General features: G+C 56.1%; 1 protein-coding gene across 1 annotated transcript in view; it reads left to right on the top strand.

Annotated features, from left to right (window-relative positions):
• Positions 1-19,083, top strand: part of PTPRN2 (protein tyrosine phosphatase receptor type N2) — a 611,408-nt gene that overhangs the window by 560,233 nt on the left and 32,092 nt on the right. The window contains exons 16-17 of the mRNA XM_025291953.3: positions 5,156-5,229; positions 13,923-14,000. Of these exons, the coding sequence (XP_025147738.2) occupies positions 5,156-5,229; positions 13,923-14,000 (152 nt within the window). The remainder of the gene's footprint in view (positions 1-5,155; positions 5,230-13,922; positions 14,001-19,083) is intronic.

Genomic DNA, 19,083 nt, shown 5'->3' with positions numbered 1-19,083 from the left:
GGCCCAGACACAGGCCAGCACCGGGGGCAGCCGCACCCGGGCTGCAGAGCTGTGTCCTCACGGGCTGGAGGCCGGGCCCAGGACGAGGCTGGCCCGCCGGGGCTCTGAGGGGCATTCATCCCAGGCCGTCTCCTCGGCCTTCACGTCTGCATGCTCCCTTCTGTCTGCCCGGGTCTGAGTCTGAACCTCCCTACTTCTCTCCAGGCCCCAGACACGTGGGGTGAGGCCCACCCGTGCCTGTGAGCTCGCTGTGCCCGCCCCCTCTGCACAGACCCTGCTCTGCGTCAAGGCCACAGCCCAAGGTCCTGGGGGGCACAGTTCAACCTTTGACCCCAGGAGCCCCGGGACAGCCTGGGCCACGACCTGAAACCTGTGGGGTCCTTTCCTGCCCAGCACACAGGCCAAGCCCCGAGAGGCCTTCCCCTCATAGACGCTGAGTGTGAGGTCCATGCGTAGTTAGAACAGGGGGTCCCACTGTGCTCTGGCCCCTGTGACCTACCTTCAGGGCCACTCACCTGCCGAGCTGGGCGGCCATCCTGCAGGAAGCCCCCGTGATGCTTGCGCTTTGCTCACCCATCAGGAGACCCACGAAATTCAGGAAGGATCTGGTGACCACTGGGTCATTCCCGAGCGCGGCCCGACGTGGGGTCTCTGTGGAGGACTCGCAGCCCTCTGGACAGTGCTGGCCCATCTCAGACGCCCCTGCCACGCCTTCCAAGTGGAGAAGCTGCTGCCAGCCAGCGTGATGGTCCCATCGCAGTCATAACAGCAGATGGAGAAGCGCAAGGGCCCTGAGGCAACACTGGCAGACCATCCAGAGGCAGAAGCTCCCTCGGCTGGAGCTGCGGTCAAGCAGCGGGTTCTACAGACTCCCGGCTTGCGTTACCGTCAGCAGCATCGATGAGCCGCGTCCTCAAGGGAGGTGAAGTCTGTTGACTCGCCCACGGATCGGCACACTCGGCAGGGTGACTGATGTGACCGAGAGCCCAGGAAAGCCCCACCCTGAGGGGCCCGTGTGGGAGATCACAGTGGAGGCGGCCTCCGCACTGTCCGGAGCTGGGTTCCGGCAGTGCGGGGAGGGTCCACACCATGGCCCAGGCTGAAAGGAAGCCTGGATGGCGACGCTCAGTCACCTCCAGAGTCTGCCGCTTCAAGGCTCCTCTGCCCTCGTCATAGCCAAACAGTTCTAGAACCTGTTCCTCCCTGGCATTTGTGAAAACCATCCTGAGGTTGCTGACGACTCGTCGAAGCCATGCAGCGAGCTTCGCCAGCCCAGCAGACCCTTCATCAGTCAGGTGTGCATCCGTCTGTCGTCTGGACCTTGCTTCTAAGTCCCTTCCGTCTGCCAGACCTCACGTGGCACCTGACAGGAGCCGTTCACACAAGGGCCCTGTGAGTCGGACTGCAGCGTCCTGGGCTTCAGATGATAAATCTGACACTTTAAGATGCTGAGCCGTTTACTCAGCTATTGCGTGGCTAGCAAGAGGCAGGGCTGGTTGAGCCCTCAGCGCTGTGGCCTTTGCCAGGCCAGTTACTTGGTCTTTTGGAGCCTTAGTTGGCTCCATTCAGCCTAAAATGGGAAAATGGCCCCTGCTCTGTCTGACACAGTGTTCCAGAAAGAAGGAGGTGATGAGTTTGAAACACCAGGACAGGTAGTGGATAGACCACGAGAGGAATTCAAGACATCGTTTTTAAACATAGGAGTAATACCAGCAATTCTTCAGGGGTTCAGAAAAGGGACACTCACAGAGGGCTAGTTCATCAAGCTTCTTCTTGAGAGGAGTTCTTCTCCTTCCCTTCTTGGTTGAAGTTACCACTGCGGATCTCGTGAGAGGAGAATGGCCCAGTGATGGAGTCAGGTGCGGTGGGGAGACGCGACCTGAATTTCCTCGTGTCCTGGCTTCCAAGGGCGTCTCAGACGAAGACCCTGAGGACACACCCACCTCTTCATTCAGACACCAGCGCTGCGGGTGTGAAATGTCTTGCTCTGTGGCTGGGGTCATCATGTTGAATTTGATCCTGAAAAAGATGTGTGTGTTCGTCCGAGGAAGATGAAGGAATCATTCGGGGGAGGGGCGGGGACTTGCTCACCCCGGCCCTGGCGTCAGCTCCACTGCACCTGCTGACCGTAAGCAAATCGGTGATCCTGCCAGGCACTCTCTCTGCCTTTCACATCATGAGGAAAACTTGCAGCCGCCCTCAAAACAGGAACTGCGAGCCACAAAATATAAGACATGCCCAGCCGAGTGAAGTGTCCCCTGGAGCATCCCTGCTACACGCAACCGCCCTTCACTGGACCCTGGCCCTTCCAGGGTGGTGCTCAGTGTCTCCGAGGGAGGTCAAGATGGTGCCACGCTAAAAAAATCAACTTCGCTGTCAATTCTAATATGAGGATGTTGCCACCAAGTCAGATACGTGATGGGAAGGAAGCAGAACTCTGAGCTTTGGAAGCCTTAGTCCCAGACTCAGGAGCGTCTCAGAAAGGGTACCTTGCAGGGACGAAGGCGGCTGGGCCGGCGCCCGCAGGGTGCAGGAGGCTGCGTGTTGTCCTCACAGGCACGCTCGCGCTCCAGCCCTGCTCAGTCTGTCCCGTCAACCATCAGAGAGCCAGGCTCACCGGGACACCCAAACTTAGGACCCGCTTTCTCAGTTCTCCTGCTAGAAAATCCAGCTGGTGTTTGTTTACTGGGCCCGGTTGCTCGTGGGGCTCCGTGGAGATGAAGGGGACCCGACAGCCCCCCAAGGCTGTGCCAGTTCAGTGCTACACGGGGGCCACCCTGCTCCGGGTGGGACAGGACCCTCTGAAGCTCCAAGCCCCACTCCCTTGCGATTACCAGCAGCCCTGCCCTGGGTCCTGGGTTCTCAGACCCTGGGAGCAGCTGACGGCTGCTTTCAGCAGAGCCCACAGTGGGCTCATGGAGAGTGCGTGCAGTGAGGCCCTCAGGAACCCTCTGGAAGGTGCTGGAAGCCCTGCCCTGTGCATCCAGACCCCTGTGTGGCTGCAGCAAGCGCAACCTCCACTCAGAGAGAGGCCCGGCTTCCGGGCGGCTCATCCCCCTCCCCCAACACACCGAGAGACTGGGCTCTTGAAGTGCATTTAAGGGTTAGTGTTTGTAGCGCGTTGGAATGTCAGAGTTGACAGACTTTTCTTGTAAGTTCTTTGTAACTTCCTGCTGCAGTCATTTCTCAGTCTCTCAAGAAAATAAATCTGTGCAGGACCCAAAGTCATTGGGTCCAGGGGACTTTAGAATCGGTGGCATCTTAGCAGGAGGCTTGGCAGCTGCCGTCGTAAACACCTTCAGAACATTCCACAGGGTGCGCTCCATGTCACCTCTGCTCAGGTAAACGTGCCAAGTGTGAACTCCTTCCTGATATCTAGATGGTTCTTACCTGTCTTATCTCTGCTTGGAAACAGCCAATGTTAATACCTTAATAAGACGCACAGGAGGGTAGACGGTAACTTCCGGGTTCAGTCAGCTATAGGCCTTGCCAAGTTTCCTGACCCTCAGAACCGTCTAAAACAAAAAATAAGTGAATAAAGTCTCCCAGAGAAATGAAAGAAGCCACCAGAGCAAAGCCCCCGAGCTCTCCTGCCCCCACTGCCCGAGCTGCTCCCAGGGGCGGGGGCAGGAAGTGGGGAGACCCGGCTGAAGGACCAGGAATCCGGACTCGGACTTGGGGTGATATGCTCGCCGCTGCAGAAACGCAGGCCTCTGGGGCTGCAGCTGGGCTCTATCTTCTCGGCATAAGCAGGTGGGGTGGGGCCCTCAGGCCCCCCTGTAGCACGGGCTGACAGCGGAGCTCAGCACTTCCCATTTTCAAGGTCACACCTTGCTGAGGGAGAGGAGGAAGGCGGGAGACTCGGGGCCCCTCGGGGTGCCCTGCTCACTGCGAAGTCCCTGCAAATAGGCAGAGAGAGTTATCACTGAAGGCAGGGGAGTGCTTGTTCCAGAACCAAAATTAGGGATGATTCACAGATCACACACAAGCTATGATGGAGCATGCCCTTACTCCCCACCAAAGTGTCTGATTTCAGCATCGGTCAACTTATTGTGCCCACTGAAAGCACATTTTCATGTCGATGAGTCCCCATGTGGCTCCTGGCTCCCTCTTCAACCTCATTTTCTTTTGTCCTTATTCCCCTTTTAAATCTACATTCTTCTAAACACAAGTACCTTGTCATTTCTAGACCACAAAACTGGGTGTATTGAATGGTGGCCTAATAGCTTAATATCTATGTTGGTGTTTATTTTCTCTATGTTACTGAATATGTGTCGTTTAAAAGCAAACACTGCATGAGCTATTGCCATGGAGTTGACTATCTTTAGCTCAGAAAGTAAAGAATCTGCCTGCAATGCAGGAGACCCAGGTTCAATCCCTGGGCCAGGAAGATTCCATAGAGAAAGGAAATGGCAACCCATTCCTGTATTCTTGACTGGAAGATTCCATGAATAGAGGATCCTGGTGGGCTACAATCCATGGGGTCGCAAAGAGTCAGACACAACTGAGTGATAGCCAGCTTTGGCATTAAACTTGACACAAGAGCAACACTGGGTGCCCACACACCTGACGCTCTGCTGGTGGGCCGAAGGACCCGGGGGGTGACAGGAGGAGGTGCGGGCTGGTGGGCCGAAGGACCCGGGGGGATGACGGGAGGAGGCGCGGGCTGGGAGACCGAAGGACCCGGGGGGTGACGGGAGGAGGCACAGGCTGGGAGACCGAAGGACCCCAGTGGGGGTGACGGGAGGAGGCGCGGGCTGGGAGACCGAAGGACCCCAGTGGGGGATGACGGGAGGAGGCTCGGGCTGGGAGACTGAAGGACCCCAGTGGGGGATGACGGGAGGAGGCTCGGGCTGGGAGACTGAAGGACCCCAGTGGGGGTGACAGGAGGAGGCACGGGCTGGGAGCAGTTACTGGGTACCCACACACCTGACGCTCTGCTGGTGGACCGAAGGACCCCAGTGGGGGATGATGGGAGGAGGCACGGGCTGGGAGCAGTTACTGGGTGCCCACACACCTGACGCTCTGCTGGTGGACCGAAGGACCCCAGTGGGGGATGACGGGAGGAGGCACGGGCTGGGAGCAGTTCGGGGGGGTGAGCGGTGGCCCTTGAAAACACACCACATGGGTTAACGCTTTGCCCTTGGGCTTGCAGATGACCACTCCCGGATCCGGCTGAAATCGGAGAACAGCCACAGCAGCTCCGACTACATCAACGCCAGCCCCATCGTGAGTACCAACCCTGCCACCCACCAAGCCTGGGGGAAGGAGTAGGCCGGCCCAGCCCTGGGTCAAGAGCTGGGCCAATCTCCACCTGGTAACTAGTCTCCACCAGGTAACTACTTTCATCTGGTAATCAGTCTCCACCAGGTAACTCTCCACCCAGTAACTGGCCTCCTCCTAGGAACTGGTCTCCCCCCGGGTAAATAGCCTCCAGTCTGTAATTAGTTTCCACCTGGTAACTAGCCTCCTCCAGGTTACTAGCCTCCACAATAAAACTAGCCTCCACCTGGTAACTAACATCCACTCTGTAACTAGTCTCCACCTAGTAACTACCATCCACCTTGTAACTAGCCTCCTCCAGGTAACCAGCCCCCACACAGTAACTAGTCTCCACCTGATAAATAACATCCATCCTGTAACTAGTCTCTACTTGGCAACTAACATCCACCCTGAAACTAGCCTCCACCTGGTAACTAGCCTCCACCAGGTAACTAGCCCCCACCAGGTAACTAAACTCTACCTGGTAACTGATATTCACCTTGTAACTAGCCTTCACCCTGCAACTAGCCTCCACCAGGTTACCAGCCTCCACACTGTAACTAGTCTCCATCTGGTAACTAGCATCCACCCTGTAACTAGTCTCTACCTGGTAACTAGCCTCTATTAGGTAACTAGTCTCCCTCTCGTAACTAGCCTCTACCAAGTTACCAGACTCCACACTATAACTAGCCTCCACCTGGTAACTAGCCTCCACCCTGAAACTAACCTCTACCTGATAACTAGCCTCCACATGGTAACTAGCATCCATCCTGAAACTAGTCTCTACCTGATAACTAGCCTCTGCTGGTAACTAGTCCCCACCTGGTAACTAGCCTCCACCCTGTAACTCGCCTCCACCTTGTAACTAGCCTCCTCCAGGTTACTAGCCCCTGTCAGGTGCCAGGGCTGGTGCACCACCCCGGCCTGCTCTCGACGGCCCTTGTCCCCAGCATCCGGGGCAAAGGGGACACGGTGCAGGGCACAGGGCCTGGTCAGCCCGTAGCAACAGCATCCTGCGAAGTTGCTGCTGGAACCGATGACTTTGGGGAAATCCTTATTCCCTACTTGGGGGAAACAGAAAAAAACAGACACAAACCTGGTGCGTGTTGAATGATGGAGGGCCTGGAGGTGGTGGAAACTAGGTTGGTTTCCTCTGGTTTTTCCTGCGGGCAGGGTCTTCACTTCCTGGGGTGGGAGGGCCGCAGCCATGCCTCCCTGGGCAGCTGGTATCAGATGGGGGGCTTGGGGAGGGTCTCTGTCCTGGACACGCTGTGGCCAGTAGGCATTCCTGGCTTCTGGAGAGTCCCCCCCACCCCCAGCCATAGCCGCTATTCCCACTGCTTCCTGCCCTGCACCCAGCGGTGGCGGGGGGGTGGGGGGGTGGCACTTAGGAGGAAACTCTGGAGCACGGCCCCAACACAGGGGGAAGAGGGGCTGGAAGGTGGGCCTGAGGGCTGGAGTGAGTGTAGGTGGCAGGTGGTGAGATGAGCCTGCTGTCTCCACTCAGAGTCCCGCGTTGGCACCACCTGGACCCGCAGCAGAGTGTGAGGAGTGGGTGTGGGTGTGGGCTGTGTCCCCTTGGTCCCCTTGGTCCCCTTGGTCTCGGCGCTGGTCTTTGGGGAGGGTCAGGCCACCTCGCTAAGTTCTCAAGTTGGCTTCACAGACAGGCGTGCCGGATGCAGCACGTCCGGGGCTCTGATGACTGGGGTTCTGGGAGAGCCGGTGGCCGAGCGGGCGGGGCTGTCTCTGATTCCTGAGAGAGCCTTGTGCGAGCCACAAGCCACAGTCCCTGCTGTCCTCGATGGCGACCCTGGTGAGACAGCTCCCCGTCTGCCACGCGCGGACCGCCGAGCGCAGACCACTGTCATCGTGGTGGCTTATTTCAGCGCCTCTGTTGCATAAACCCTGTTATCATGATGCCGGTGGAGCGCGGGTCAGTCCCACTTCCTGACACTTCACAGCCACACGGTGGGAGCTCCGTGTCACACACTCGCTGTGAGAAGGGGATTCACAGTGAGCACCCCGTCTACACCCGCCCAAGCCCCGGCCCGTGTTTCTGGGACTGTTTTAAGGAGTCACGCCTTCGTTTCTGGCAGCGTAGACATCAAATGTTGGCTCCATGTGTGCAGAGGCCTCACTGGAGCCCTTCAGTCTTCTCAGTAAACACTCTTGGTGAGTTTGGTATTTTTCCATCAATTCTAATTCAAAAAGCCAAGTGAAAGCCCCATTGATTTCCCCATGTTTCCTCCGATGAGGCTGGGGTTTGTGGCCGCCGGGTCTCGGTGATGGGCTGCAGAAGGGGGAGCAGCCTTTGTCCTGTTGGGCTCCTTCCCTGGAACGAGCATGTGACAGGCCAGAGAAATTCCCTCAAGTCTGAGAGACGGGAGTTCAGTGTGGGGGTGCCCGCCTCTCCCCCTTGAATGGCTTCCGGCTTTCAGACGTCTGGGCCACTTCAGGCTAGTTAGGACCAGTGGAGGATAAGGGGCTGGAGGCCACATCACCGCCCCCTCCTCTCTGAGCTGCCCAGCCCCCCACTCCAACACTTCTCCGTCTCTCTCCTGTTGGCAGAGATTTAGATCAGCCTCCCAGGCCCAACGACGGGGCAGGGGCACGGGTCAGAAGGTGAGGCCAGGAGAGAGACATGACTTTTCAGTGTCTTTTTATGTTTTCTTTTTATTTTGCCCCACAATTCTTTCTGTTCAAATCTGGGGTCTACGTATGAATTAGAAGAACTCCTCGACTCCTCTTCTCCCTGAAATGACTGACGGTCCCGTGACAACAAGCTTCCTGGCAGAGCTGAATGAGAAGCTTGCGATTAGAGCCCAAGAAGCCCCAGCTGTGCAGAACAATACTACAGTAATTACACCCGTCATATTTGTACTCGGTCCTCATTAAAGTTCAGGGAAGCCATCAGTCCTAAATAATGTGCCATCTCTGCTTTGAAATCAGAGGTCACCAGAGTCTGTGGGAGTTCTGTGAGAGAAACCGTCAGCCACGCGGGCGCTCGGTCACCAGAGTCTGTGGGAATTCTGTGAGAGAAACTGTCAGCCACGCAAGAGCTTGGTCACCAGAGTCTGTGGGAATTCTGTGAGAGGTACCGTCAGCCACGCGGGCGCTCGGTCACCAGAGTCTGTGGGAATTCTGTGAGAGGTACCGTCAGCCACGCGGGCGCTCGGTCACCAGAGTCTGTGGGAATTCTGTGAGAGAAGCCGTCAGCCACGCGGGCGCTCGGTCACCAGAGTCTGTGGGAATTCTGTGAGAGAAGCCGTCAGCCACATGGGCGCTCGGTCACCAGAGTCTGTGGGAATTCTGTGAGAGGTACCGTCAGCCACGCGGGCGCTCGGTCACCAGAGTCTGTGGGAGTTCTGTGAGAGGAGCCGCCAGCCACGCGGGCGCTCGGTCACCAGAGTCTGTGGGACTTCTGTGAGAGAAACTGTCAGCCACGCGGGCGCTCGGTCACCAGAGTCTGTGGGAATTCTGTGAGAGGAACCGTCAGCCACGCAGGCGCTCGGTCACCAGAGTCTGTGGGAGTTCTGTGAGAGGAGCCGCCAGCCACGCGGGCGCTCGGTCACCAGAGTCTGTGGGAGTTCTGTGAGAGGAGCCACCAGCCACGCGGGCGCTCGGTCACCAGAGTCTGTGGGAGTTCTGTGAGAGGAGCCGCCAGCCACGCGGGCGCTCGGTCACCAGAGTCTGTGGGAATTCTGTGAGAGGAGCCGTCAGCCACGAGGGCGCTCGGTCACCAGAGTCTGTGGGAATTCTGTGAGAGAAACCGTCAGCCACGCAAGAGCTTGGTCACCAGAGTCTGTGGGAGTTCTGTGAGAGGAGCCACCAGCCACGCGGGCGCTCGGTCACCAGAGTCTGTGGGAGGTCTGTGAGAGGAGCCGCCAGCCACGCGGGCGCTCGGTCACCAGAGTCTGTGGGAATTCTGTGAGAGGAGCCGCCAGCCACGCGGGCGCTCGGTCACCAGAGTCTGTGGGAATTCTGTGAGAGGAGCCGCCAGCCACGCGGGCGCTCGGTCACCAGAGTCTGTGGGAGGTCTGTGAGAGGAGCCGCCAGCCACGCGGGCGCTCGGTCACTGTCGGGCGTGGACTGGGGACAGTGTTACCACTAGTGTGGCAGCACACACTCCTCGCCTGGGCAAGTCTCAACATCTCAGTGACACTTGGAATTAAACTTACTCATCACTCCTCTGTTTATTAAGAAAGGGAGAGAATTGTTTAATTTTTAAACTCAGTTCATTTAACAAATTTAAGTAGTACAAATTGACTCTTCAGAAAATAACTGCTCAGATGCACTGAACATCACAAGAAATTGTCCAAATTGGGGGAACCATTCCTTGGTTTTCAGATTTATAAGCGAACATCCATGTATTTATAATTATAGTTGGCATGCATACATACTAAGTTACTTCAGTCGTGTCTGAGTCTTTGCGGCCCCATGGACTGTAGCCCAGCAGGCTCCTCTGTCCATGGGATTCTCCAGGCAAGAATACTGGAGCGGGTTGCCATGCCCTCCTCCAGGGGAGCTTCCCAACCCAGAGATCACACCCGCATCTCTTACATCTCCTGCATTGGCAGGTGGGTTCTTTACCACTAGCGCCACTTGGGAAGCCCAATTATAGTTTATATCGATTATTCTTCTTAAATCTCAACTTGTATGAATATGAAAATAATTCAAGTTCATAAGCCACACTCTCTCCCACTGATTTTACTACTCTTTCCCAGCAAACTCTCACCGTAAGACTTGGTATCTGGAAAAGTGGCTTGAAAACTCCGCCTGATAGGGTCTTGTTTTTAGAAACCATGTGTGAAATTTGCTTTGCATATTATGAAAACCAAGTATAAGTGGTCTGGGGGCAGAACCAACCTTGCCTTCACCTGCACACCAGCCCGCAGCCTCCCCCAAGCCACCCTTCAAGGCTTCAGAACATGGGTGCCCTGGTCTTAACATACTGACAGCTTAACTTTTAAGATGAGTTTTGTTTGAAACATCAGGGAAATATTGGTGCGTTTTCTGATGCAGATTAGAGCTAGTCACTCTATTATAACTCTCCTTCTGCAGCTTGAACCAAATCTCTAGGGACACACCTTGCAGGCACCCTGGTTCAGGTTATGTCTTTTTTTCATACTGGCGAATAGTTGATTAATAACGCTGTCTTAGTTTAAGGTGTATGGCAAAGTGATTCAGTTAAGCATATATATGTATCTCAGTTCAGTTCAGTCACTCAGTCGTGTCCGACTCTTTGCAACCCCAGAGACTGCAGCATGCCAGGCTTCCTTGTCCATCACCAGCTCCAGGAGCCTACTCAAACTCATGTCCATCACATTGGTGATGCCATCCAACCATCTCATCCTCTGTTGTCCCCTTCTCCCGCCTTCAATCTTTCCCAGCATCAGGCTCTTTTCCAATGAGTCAGCTTTTCGCATCAGGTGGCCAAAGTATTGAAGTTTCAGCTTCAGCATCAGTCCTTCCAATGAATATTCAGGACTGATTTCCCTTAGGATTGACTGGTTGGACCTCCTTGCAGTCCAAGGGACTCTCAAGAGTCTTCTCCACACCACAGGTCAAAAGCATGAATTCTTTGGTGCTCAGCTTTCTTTAGAGTCCAACTCTCTCATCCATACATGACTACTGGAAAAACCACAGCCTTGACTAGATGGACCTTGTTGGTAAAGTAATGTCTCTATCTATTATTTTTCAAGTTCTTTTCCCATTTAGGTTATTACAGAGTACTGAGCAGAGTTCCTTGTGCTACACAGTAGGTCCTTGTTGGTTATCCAGGTGGCGTCTTCATGAGACTCAACCCAAACTTTGGGGGTCTACTTTTTCTGAAACAAATCCCAGAATCCCAGAGCTAAAGGACCTGTAGAGACCACGTCCCACTTCTCCAGCCCCTCCCACCCCAGTTTACAGACACTGAGATGGGAGCCGGAGAGCCTGACTTTGCCCATGGTCCTGGCGCGTTGTGTGACCACAGCAATCAAACAGATGAAGGTGAGCTACAAAGAAGTGAGGAAGAAGGGGGACGATCGGCCTTGACCTCAGCGGAAGCAGGCGCTCATCCCCACCAGGAGTGCCGGTGCAGACACCCTCACCCACCCGCCGGGGCGGCAGCCAGCGTGTCTGCACGAGGAGTCGTGTTCCGGGAAACTGACAATTTCCTCTAACCACCACACCTCTCCTGCCCCGCAAGTCTTAAGTGTGCTGAGACTCCTGTTGTTCAGTTAAATGTTTGCTTTACTTTCATTCAGTCACAGATGCACAAAACTGGACAGAGGCTGCCGTGTGTGAGCAAGGTCTCCTCTTTACTACACGCACAGAACATGTGAGGGATGAGGTGATGGTGCTTGTCTTCCGAGCGACTGTTGAGCTGGTGGCACAGGTCGCTGCTCTGTGATCATTTACTGCCGTCCAAGCGGCAGCCACGTGATACAGTCAAGGGGGAGGGGAGTGACATGGGCCATCGCGCACCCCCTGCCCCCAACCCCACGTCCTCCCATCTCCAGCTCGAGTTGATGGCAACAGAGTGACATGGAGACCTCTCCCCACAGGGGGCCTTATTTACCTCCCGAAACCCTGATCCGATTTTTGCTTTCAATCACATATTTCTCACTGTGAAAGCAGCTAAATGTGCTGGGTTGTACATACGAAGGATTTTAAAATGCGTTGCTCTCTGAATTGCTTTGGGCAAAAAAGCACATTTGAAAAGGAGATGGGGTTATACTTTTCATGCAGAACCATTTGCAAGGAAGAGACGGGGTCCCTGTAAATAGCTGTCACCCCCAACAAATGCATATTTTAAACATCAAAACTCCTTATTTCTGCCAAGCACGTTCCCACTGAAACATTTTAATTGGGGCTTTCAGCAAGAGTAACATAATTTTACCTGTATTGTGTGTTGTTGTGAATTTCCAGTTTTAATTACAAATCACTAAATTAGATGCACAGAAAGCGTTTTTTTTCCTGCCCGCCACCCCTTAGCTAGCATCACGTTGCTGTGCTGATGGAGTGACTTACATCTGTTCTCCTGTGCTCTTTCCCGCTCTCATGGTGCACATAATTATAAGGTGCACTGGGGGCGTCCTTTCAGACTGACAGCCGTGGGCTCTGAAAGTGCTGACGGGCAGGCGACACGGGACGCATGTTAAAGGGGACACGAGCCCTTCTCAAACCCAGACTCGGAGGGGCTTCAGGTGACCCGGGGCGTCCAGCCGACATTCTCATGCGTCTCACTGAATTGTGCGTGGTTGCACCTTTCTTGTTTTTCACCATGTTTGGAAATGAGTTCTTAACAAGTACCTTTAAATTTGGAGTGTTTTAAATCTTTCATCAAACCCTGGTGTCAAAAGAGTAGAAACCGGTGCTGGATGGAAAGAATAAAGGAGGCTGTATGTCTGATAAGTGAGTGGTCGCCTGACACCCAGGGGAGACCCGCCTGCTCTCTTCTGGGGGGTGTCTCTGTGGTCCCCAAGGGGGGGACAGTGAGGACGTCCTGCTGACACCTCGCCTGGCCCCTCCCTTGTCCTCTTGGGACACCAGCGTGAGAGGGAGAACGCCGTCTGATTTAATCCGATTTGCTGCTCCAGGCTTTGTTCTCATGTTTTTTTCCTGCTTAGTCAGTCTTGGAATTAACTGTTCTAATGAAGGTCTTTTAAGCCAGACTTCCTCTCTCGGAGCCAGCAGGCCGCGTTCAGGCGGATCGACAGCCAGGAAGCTCGCCGCTGCATTCTCCTTTGCTTGTTTGTTTTTGGTCCTTGTCTGGCAAGGTGGAAAGAGAATATGAAACGAGCTGCTGGAAGCCTGGGCCCGTCCCCTGCCAGCGCCTGCTGGGCTGGCTCTCGGACCCGGGTGGCTCGGCTGGGCTCTTTCGGGGTGCAGAGCAGCACAGCAGCATGGGAGGGGGTTTGCCTCATCCTGGGAGGCAGGAGGCGCTGTTGCTGGGCCCCTCCAGGTCAAAGCGATGCCCGCCCTCTGCCCAGCCCAGCGCCCGCAGTGCCAACCTCGGCCGCATTATTTTTGAGCCCTGTGTGTGGCCAGTGGTGGCCATGGAGGCCACGCACACCAGCGGAACACCTCTGCGGTCACAGTCGTCCGTGGACCTGTCGCCACGTGGGTGATCCGGGCACCTTCCCTGCCTCCCCACGGCCCCGCTTCACGCGGCCCCTATGTGGCTAATGCTCTGGCATCCGGTCTCTGGTTCACTGGCCTCATTCTACTGATGCTGCTCAGTTAGCGCCATTCCAGGTGTCAGAAGCACATCCAGTCCCATCGCCAGGCTCCAGGCACAGGGTCCCTAGGCCCCCCTAAAATCCAGGCACCAAGCCTCCCCTGAACTCCAGGCACCAGGTCCCTAGGGCCCCCTAAACTCCAGGCACCAGGCCCCCAGGCCCCCTAAAATCCAGGCACCGGCCCCCAGGCCCCCCTAAAATCCAGGCACCAACCCCCAGGCCCCCCTAAACTCCAGGCACCGGCCCCCAGGCCCCCCTAGAATCCTGAGGCGGTAGGTCAGGAGGGGTCTGGCAGGGGCCGGGGGCTTTCCCGCCTCCACAGACGTGGTGTGTGTCGGGCCTGGGGGCTGTCGGCGCAGGACTCAGGGCCCCGAGCCTCCCCCGCCCTGCCCTTCCCCAGCTCATCTTCCTCCTGTGCTCTTGTCTCCGCAGATGGACCATGACCCCAGGAAGCCCGCGTACATCGCCACCCAAGGACCCCTGCCCTCAACTGTGGCTGACTTCTGGCAGGTGACTCTTTTTAAATTAAATTTTGTTCTGAGTCTAACAGCTTAATAAATTGATCATGAGTGATGCCTTGGATCCAGTTAAGCCAATCCAGATTTGTTTACAGGTGTTCATCACGTGTTCCTTGGTTTCAGAATTTATATGAGCTCGTTCATATTTCTTACGATCAACCTTCTTTTCCAAAACTTGAGTATAAATTCCCTTTGAGATATTAAACCTTTAAAGACTTTTACTTGTTAAGCTGCTTCAGTCACTTTATCTTATGAAATATAATGAAATAACGCATGCGTAAATTATTGCGTTTTAGTCAGATGTGTCTCTTATCAATAGTTTTAATCTTATGAAGTTTAAAAAATGGTGCCCAGATTATAGTCTCTCCTTGTGGATTCTCTGTAATAATGCATTTGAGAAGCCAGGCCGGTCTCTTTTCATCCAGCAAATGCTGCACACTCAGATCAGGCTTGGGCGCTGGGGACACTGGCCAGTGAGAGGAGAGCCAGGGGGCCAGTGAGGCCTCGCCTCCGTGCCCCGGTCTCCCTGCACACCATCCAGCAGGCGGCAGAGCTCCGGGAGCACGGCCTTGAGAAGGTGGCACCAAGGGGTGTGCACACGGGGTCCCGCTACTCCTTGGTGGTTGAAACAGAGCCCTACTGTGAGTCGGGCCCACGGGCGTCCCAGGACTGGCAAAGTGCACCCTGAGGATGAGATCAGGGAGGCGTGGCCTCTGGGTCCACAGCTGATGGGCGGGAGCAGCGTGAGGGCCACAGGGCCAGGCTGTCAGGGTCCAGTGGCTGCACCATCTCTAACCCAGAGGGACCCACTGAAGTTAGCAGAGTCCATGTTCCCTGCTCCCTGTGCCCCATCCCCAACTCTCCAGCCAGCCCTGTCCTGGCTCCACCCCAGGAGGCCTGTGCTCCTACCCACCCTTGAGTCTCTGCAGGCTTCTGGGAGTTAGAAAGGGACCCGGGATCCGCTCTTGCCTTGTAAGCATGTTCACGAACTGGCGTCATCTTGGTTCTTCATGGGCCACATGAGCGAGCGTCGATGAGACGACGTGGCTCGGCCCAACCTGCAGGTAGGAACCCAGATGGACACTTCTGCGTGGCCCTGCCCTTCCATGCTGCTTCACACTCTTGGAAGGAAAGACCAGGCTGAGCCCCGTGATCTCTGCCTCGAGCCATCAGGCTGGACCAGTGGGTCCCACCGCCCTGAGGGCTGTCTCCTCCTCGTTACACCTGCCGAGAGGTCGTGCAGCCCGGGAGGACCAGGCAGCCGGCTCCGGCCTGGACCCAAGGGGCCTCCTCACCCCACGCAGAGCTGTCCCCCTGAGCCATGAGCCCACCCATCCCAGCTTGCCTATGGACTGCTGCTGGAATTCCACGGAGGGTTTGCTCGGTCACCTTCCTACTGCCGCCCAGGCTCCGTGCTCAGACAGAAAGAACACAGAAAACCCCGAGTCGTGTGGCAGAATAAGGGACCAACAGAATTCCACAGTCACCGCGTCTTCCATTCAGCCTCAGCCTGCCATCCCAGCGTGCACGTTTGTGTAGGAGTGCCTCGGAGGGGTGGTTTCATTTTTACCAGCTTCAGGCCCCGGTCGCAACTGCCTGTAGGCAAAGCTTCTCTTGCCAACAGAAGCACAAGTTCCTGAGGTTGTGTCGACGCTCACACAGTCACCGCTTACATCCATGGAGCACTTGCCCTGTGGCAGGCCCTGCGTTGGGGTTTGTGTATTTTGACCCCTAGACTTGGCGTTCTACGAGACGCGCGGTTCATACTCTGCCCCGGTTCTCGTGGTTAGTACACGGGGCCGCTGGTATATTTTTCTTACTGCTTGTTCTGAGCAATTGCCATTGTTGGGGGCCATTCATTGTGCCAGCATTTGTAAACCACAGGATGTCCTAGAGCATTTATGGAGGTCTGATATCAAGGAGCATTCTTGAAATGGAAAGGAAACATCTCTAAATGAGGCAACTGGAGAAAAATATTCAAGTGAGATGAAGTGCAAGATACTATGAGGACACCTCGGTCAGCACTTACGAACCTCCGGGAAACACTGGCGTCCGTCGAGGCGGGAGTGGACACTCTGGCCACTAGGCCGCTCTCCCAGGCCGTCTCAGGCTCGTCAGCTCATCACAGCCTCTGAGACAGCCTGCAGCAAAAAGACCTCCCTGAATGTGTCTCCCCAGATGCCCTTGAGCCAGACGTGTGGTCTCCACACCAAGCCTCCGGGTCCAGTTGCAGGAAGAACATAAAGCAGAGACGCCCGAGGCCGTCAGCAGGGGGCACACGAGGTGGGCCCCGCAGGCTCAGGATGAGGGGCGACACCCAGAGGAGGGGCTGGGGGAGGCTCTGTCTTCACGCAAGCGTGGCGCTTCCAGAACATTACATCGTGGGTGTGACCCAGTGACAGCCCACACTGCGGTCACCTCAAGGCGGGGTCTCCCACCCCAGCCAGGCCCCTCCCTCCCGACCCTGCACCCCTTCGGGCTCTGCCAGGATGCAGCACCACTCGCCCTCCAGTGATTAGAATTCTTTCTCTGAATTCACACCTCATGTTCTAAGAATTTGATTCTAAAACCAAATGCACATAAGACCCACAACCTTCCTGTAGACATGTGTTCTGACTTGTGAGGACAGCCCGGGTATTCCTGGGCCTGAAGTGCCTGCTCTGAGAGAAGTCAGCCAGCATCCAAGTCCACGGAGGGGAGGCAACAGTTATTGAGCACTTACTGTATGCTGGACCCTGGGCAGGCACAGGGGGACGTGACCTCACCTGACGACCTGGGGTGAAGCTATCACGAGTACGTGATCCCCAGAGGCAGTCCTGCAAGATGGGAGGTGGCTAGCGGTCGGGGGGTCAGGGAGCTGGTGTTTGATGGTGCAGAGGCTCAGTCTGGGGAGATGGGAAGATTCTGGGGGTGGTGGTGAATGTCCTGAATGCCCTTGAACTGTATACTCAAAACCCATCAGGAAGGTGTTTTTACATTACGTATACTTTACTAGAATAAAAGAAAGTCAGGATCCCGATCCAGCAGAGCACTGAGGCCCAGGGCTCCGCACGACCCCCCGATCCCCACAGCAGCTGCACAGGTGTCAGACCTGACCCCATGATCAGACTCAACCCCCGTGATCAGGCCTGACCCTGTGATCAGACCCGACTCCTGAGATCAGGCCTGACCCCCAAGATCAGACCCGACCCCTGAGATCAGGCCCAACTCCCATGATCAGACTTGACCCCATGATCAGACCTGAACCTATGACCAGACCCCACCCTGTGGTCCACAGCGCTTCTTGCTGCCCCACGGGCTGTGAAATGAGGGGGGTGGTGAGTGGGCAGGTGAGTCTCTGTAAAGAGGAGAGAGAGGCCATCCGCAATGGGGACATTGTGCTCAGGCCAGCCCCCTGCTGTGAGGACCTCAGGGTGCGTCCTCTCCAGGCACAGAGGGCGTGTACCACACTCTCCAGCTGTGCATGTGCGTGCACGTGTGCAAGGCTAGAGCCAGGCTACATCCGGGTGAAGACTTCTCAGGAGGCCGTGGCTTCCGCACGGGGAGGGGGGCAGGTCTGTCACCTGCCGGGGCCAGGCTTACACGTGACCACCAGGCAACTGGGGGCCCCTGGGCCAGCTTTCTCGGAGACCAGCGCCTCGGGGCTGTGAGCAGGGAGGACAAGTCCCAGGCACAGGCTGCGGGCACTAAGCCACCCGGTCGGGCATCACCCACCAGTCCTAGAGCCGCTCCGGCCCACAGTCCACCAGCCGCCTCTTCACCGTCCTGGGAGCCCTGTCTGCTGTTCCCCCTGTATTTTCAGACCAAGCAGAAGTGCAGGCAGCACGGTCAGCTGGTCCAGGCGCGTGAGCACTGTCCACACACGTGGACCCTGCAGTCGGCCGAGCGGTGCCTGAGCTCAGCCTGGGACCTCTCCGGGGCTGGGACTGGTGGCCGGCCCTGCTCACTGGGAGCTGACTCTAGAATTTCCAGCCTTGCCCTCCCTGCTTGACAGACTCTGGTGACTTTCAGATGATGCAATCAGAGGCTGGGGAGCTGGGCCCCGACCCCCAGGTACAGGCACTGAAGGCAGCTGGAATTCAGCTGGTGCCCAATTAGTACGGACACTTATTAACATTTTACCAAGAAAAAAGTCCACCTATTGCTTTCTATTTCCCACTTTCTGAAAGTATATTCTACTATGAAGTCTTCACTGGGGAAATGTACTTTCTTTTCCAAGCAGTGGGGCTTGGTTTAACTGAAGAACTTTAGCTCCTCAGCACCCATCAGTCACCACTCTTAGGATGGACAAGGAGAGACCCGAGTGGAGGGCTGTGGGAGGTCCAAGGAACCTAACAGTTTTCCTCCAAGAACTTATGATGAGAACTGCAGTGATGAGCTCCACGACTGACCAGTGCACCCGGGCGGTGGTGGGTCCAGCAGACAGGGAGCCGCAAGGCAGCAGCCCCCGCCCCCACCTCTGGCAGGTCAGCTAAGGGTGACCCCGTTATAGCTAGTACCACCAAGCCCCCAGGAGCCTAGCCTGGAGCAGCCAGAGGTGACCCTTGCAGACACCCACCTCCCCCCAGTCTGCAGGACGCCCGGTCAAATCATACCCACTGGCTCAGAGACCACGTCACCTCAGGGCTCGTGGCTTCTGGTGGTCCTAAGAGGCGGGACACCGAGCAGGAGGTCCCCAGTCCCTGTCCCTGTGATGCCCATGCAGTCACTTCCTCTTTCATCCTATACGAGCCCTGGGCAGCAAGTGATGGGCGAGGAGGGCTTGCAGAGGTGCCGGTTCTGATGTCAAGAGGCTGTGGATGGAGCACTGGACTCGAGGGCTGTTAACTTACAGACTGACTGATGCTGGAGCACATTATCTAATTGGTTGTCCAGTTGCTCAGTCGTGTCCGACTCTTTGCGACCCCATGGACTACAGCATGCCAGGCTTCCCTGTCCTTCACCATCTCCCAGGGTTTGTTCAAACTCATGTCTGTTGAGTCGGTGATGCCATCCAACCATCTCATCCTCTGTTGTCTCCTTCTCCTCCTGCCTTCAATCTTTCCCAGCATCAGGATCTTTTCTAATTAGTCGGC

The sequence above is a fragment of the Bubalus bubalis genome, chromosome 8, assembly GCF_019923935.1.
Source record: "Bubalus bubalis isolate 160015118507 breed Murrah chromosome 8, NDDB_SH_1, whole genome shotgun sequence".
In the NCBI taxonomy this organism is placed as follows: Eukaryota; Metazoa; Chordata; class Mammalia; order Artiodactyla; family Bovidae; genus Bubalus; species Bubalus bubalis.
Note: the sequence above shows the minus strand (reverse complement) of the source record. Positions and strands in the feature narration are given on the sequence as shown.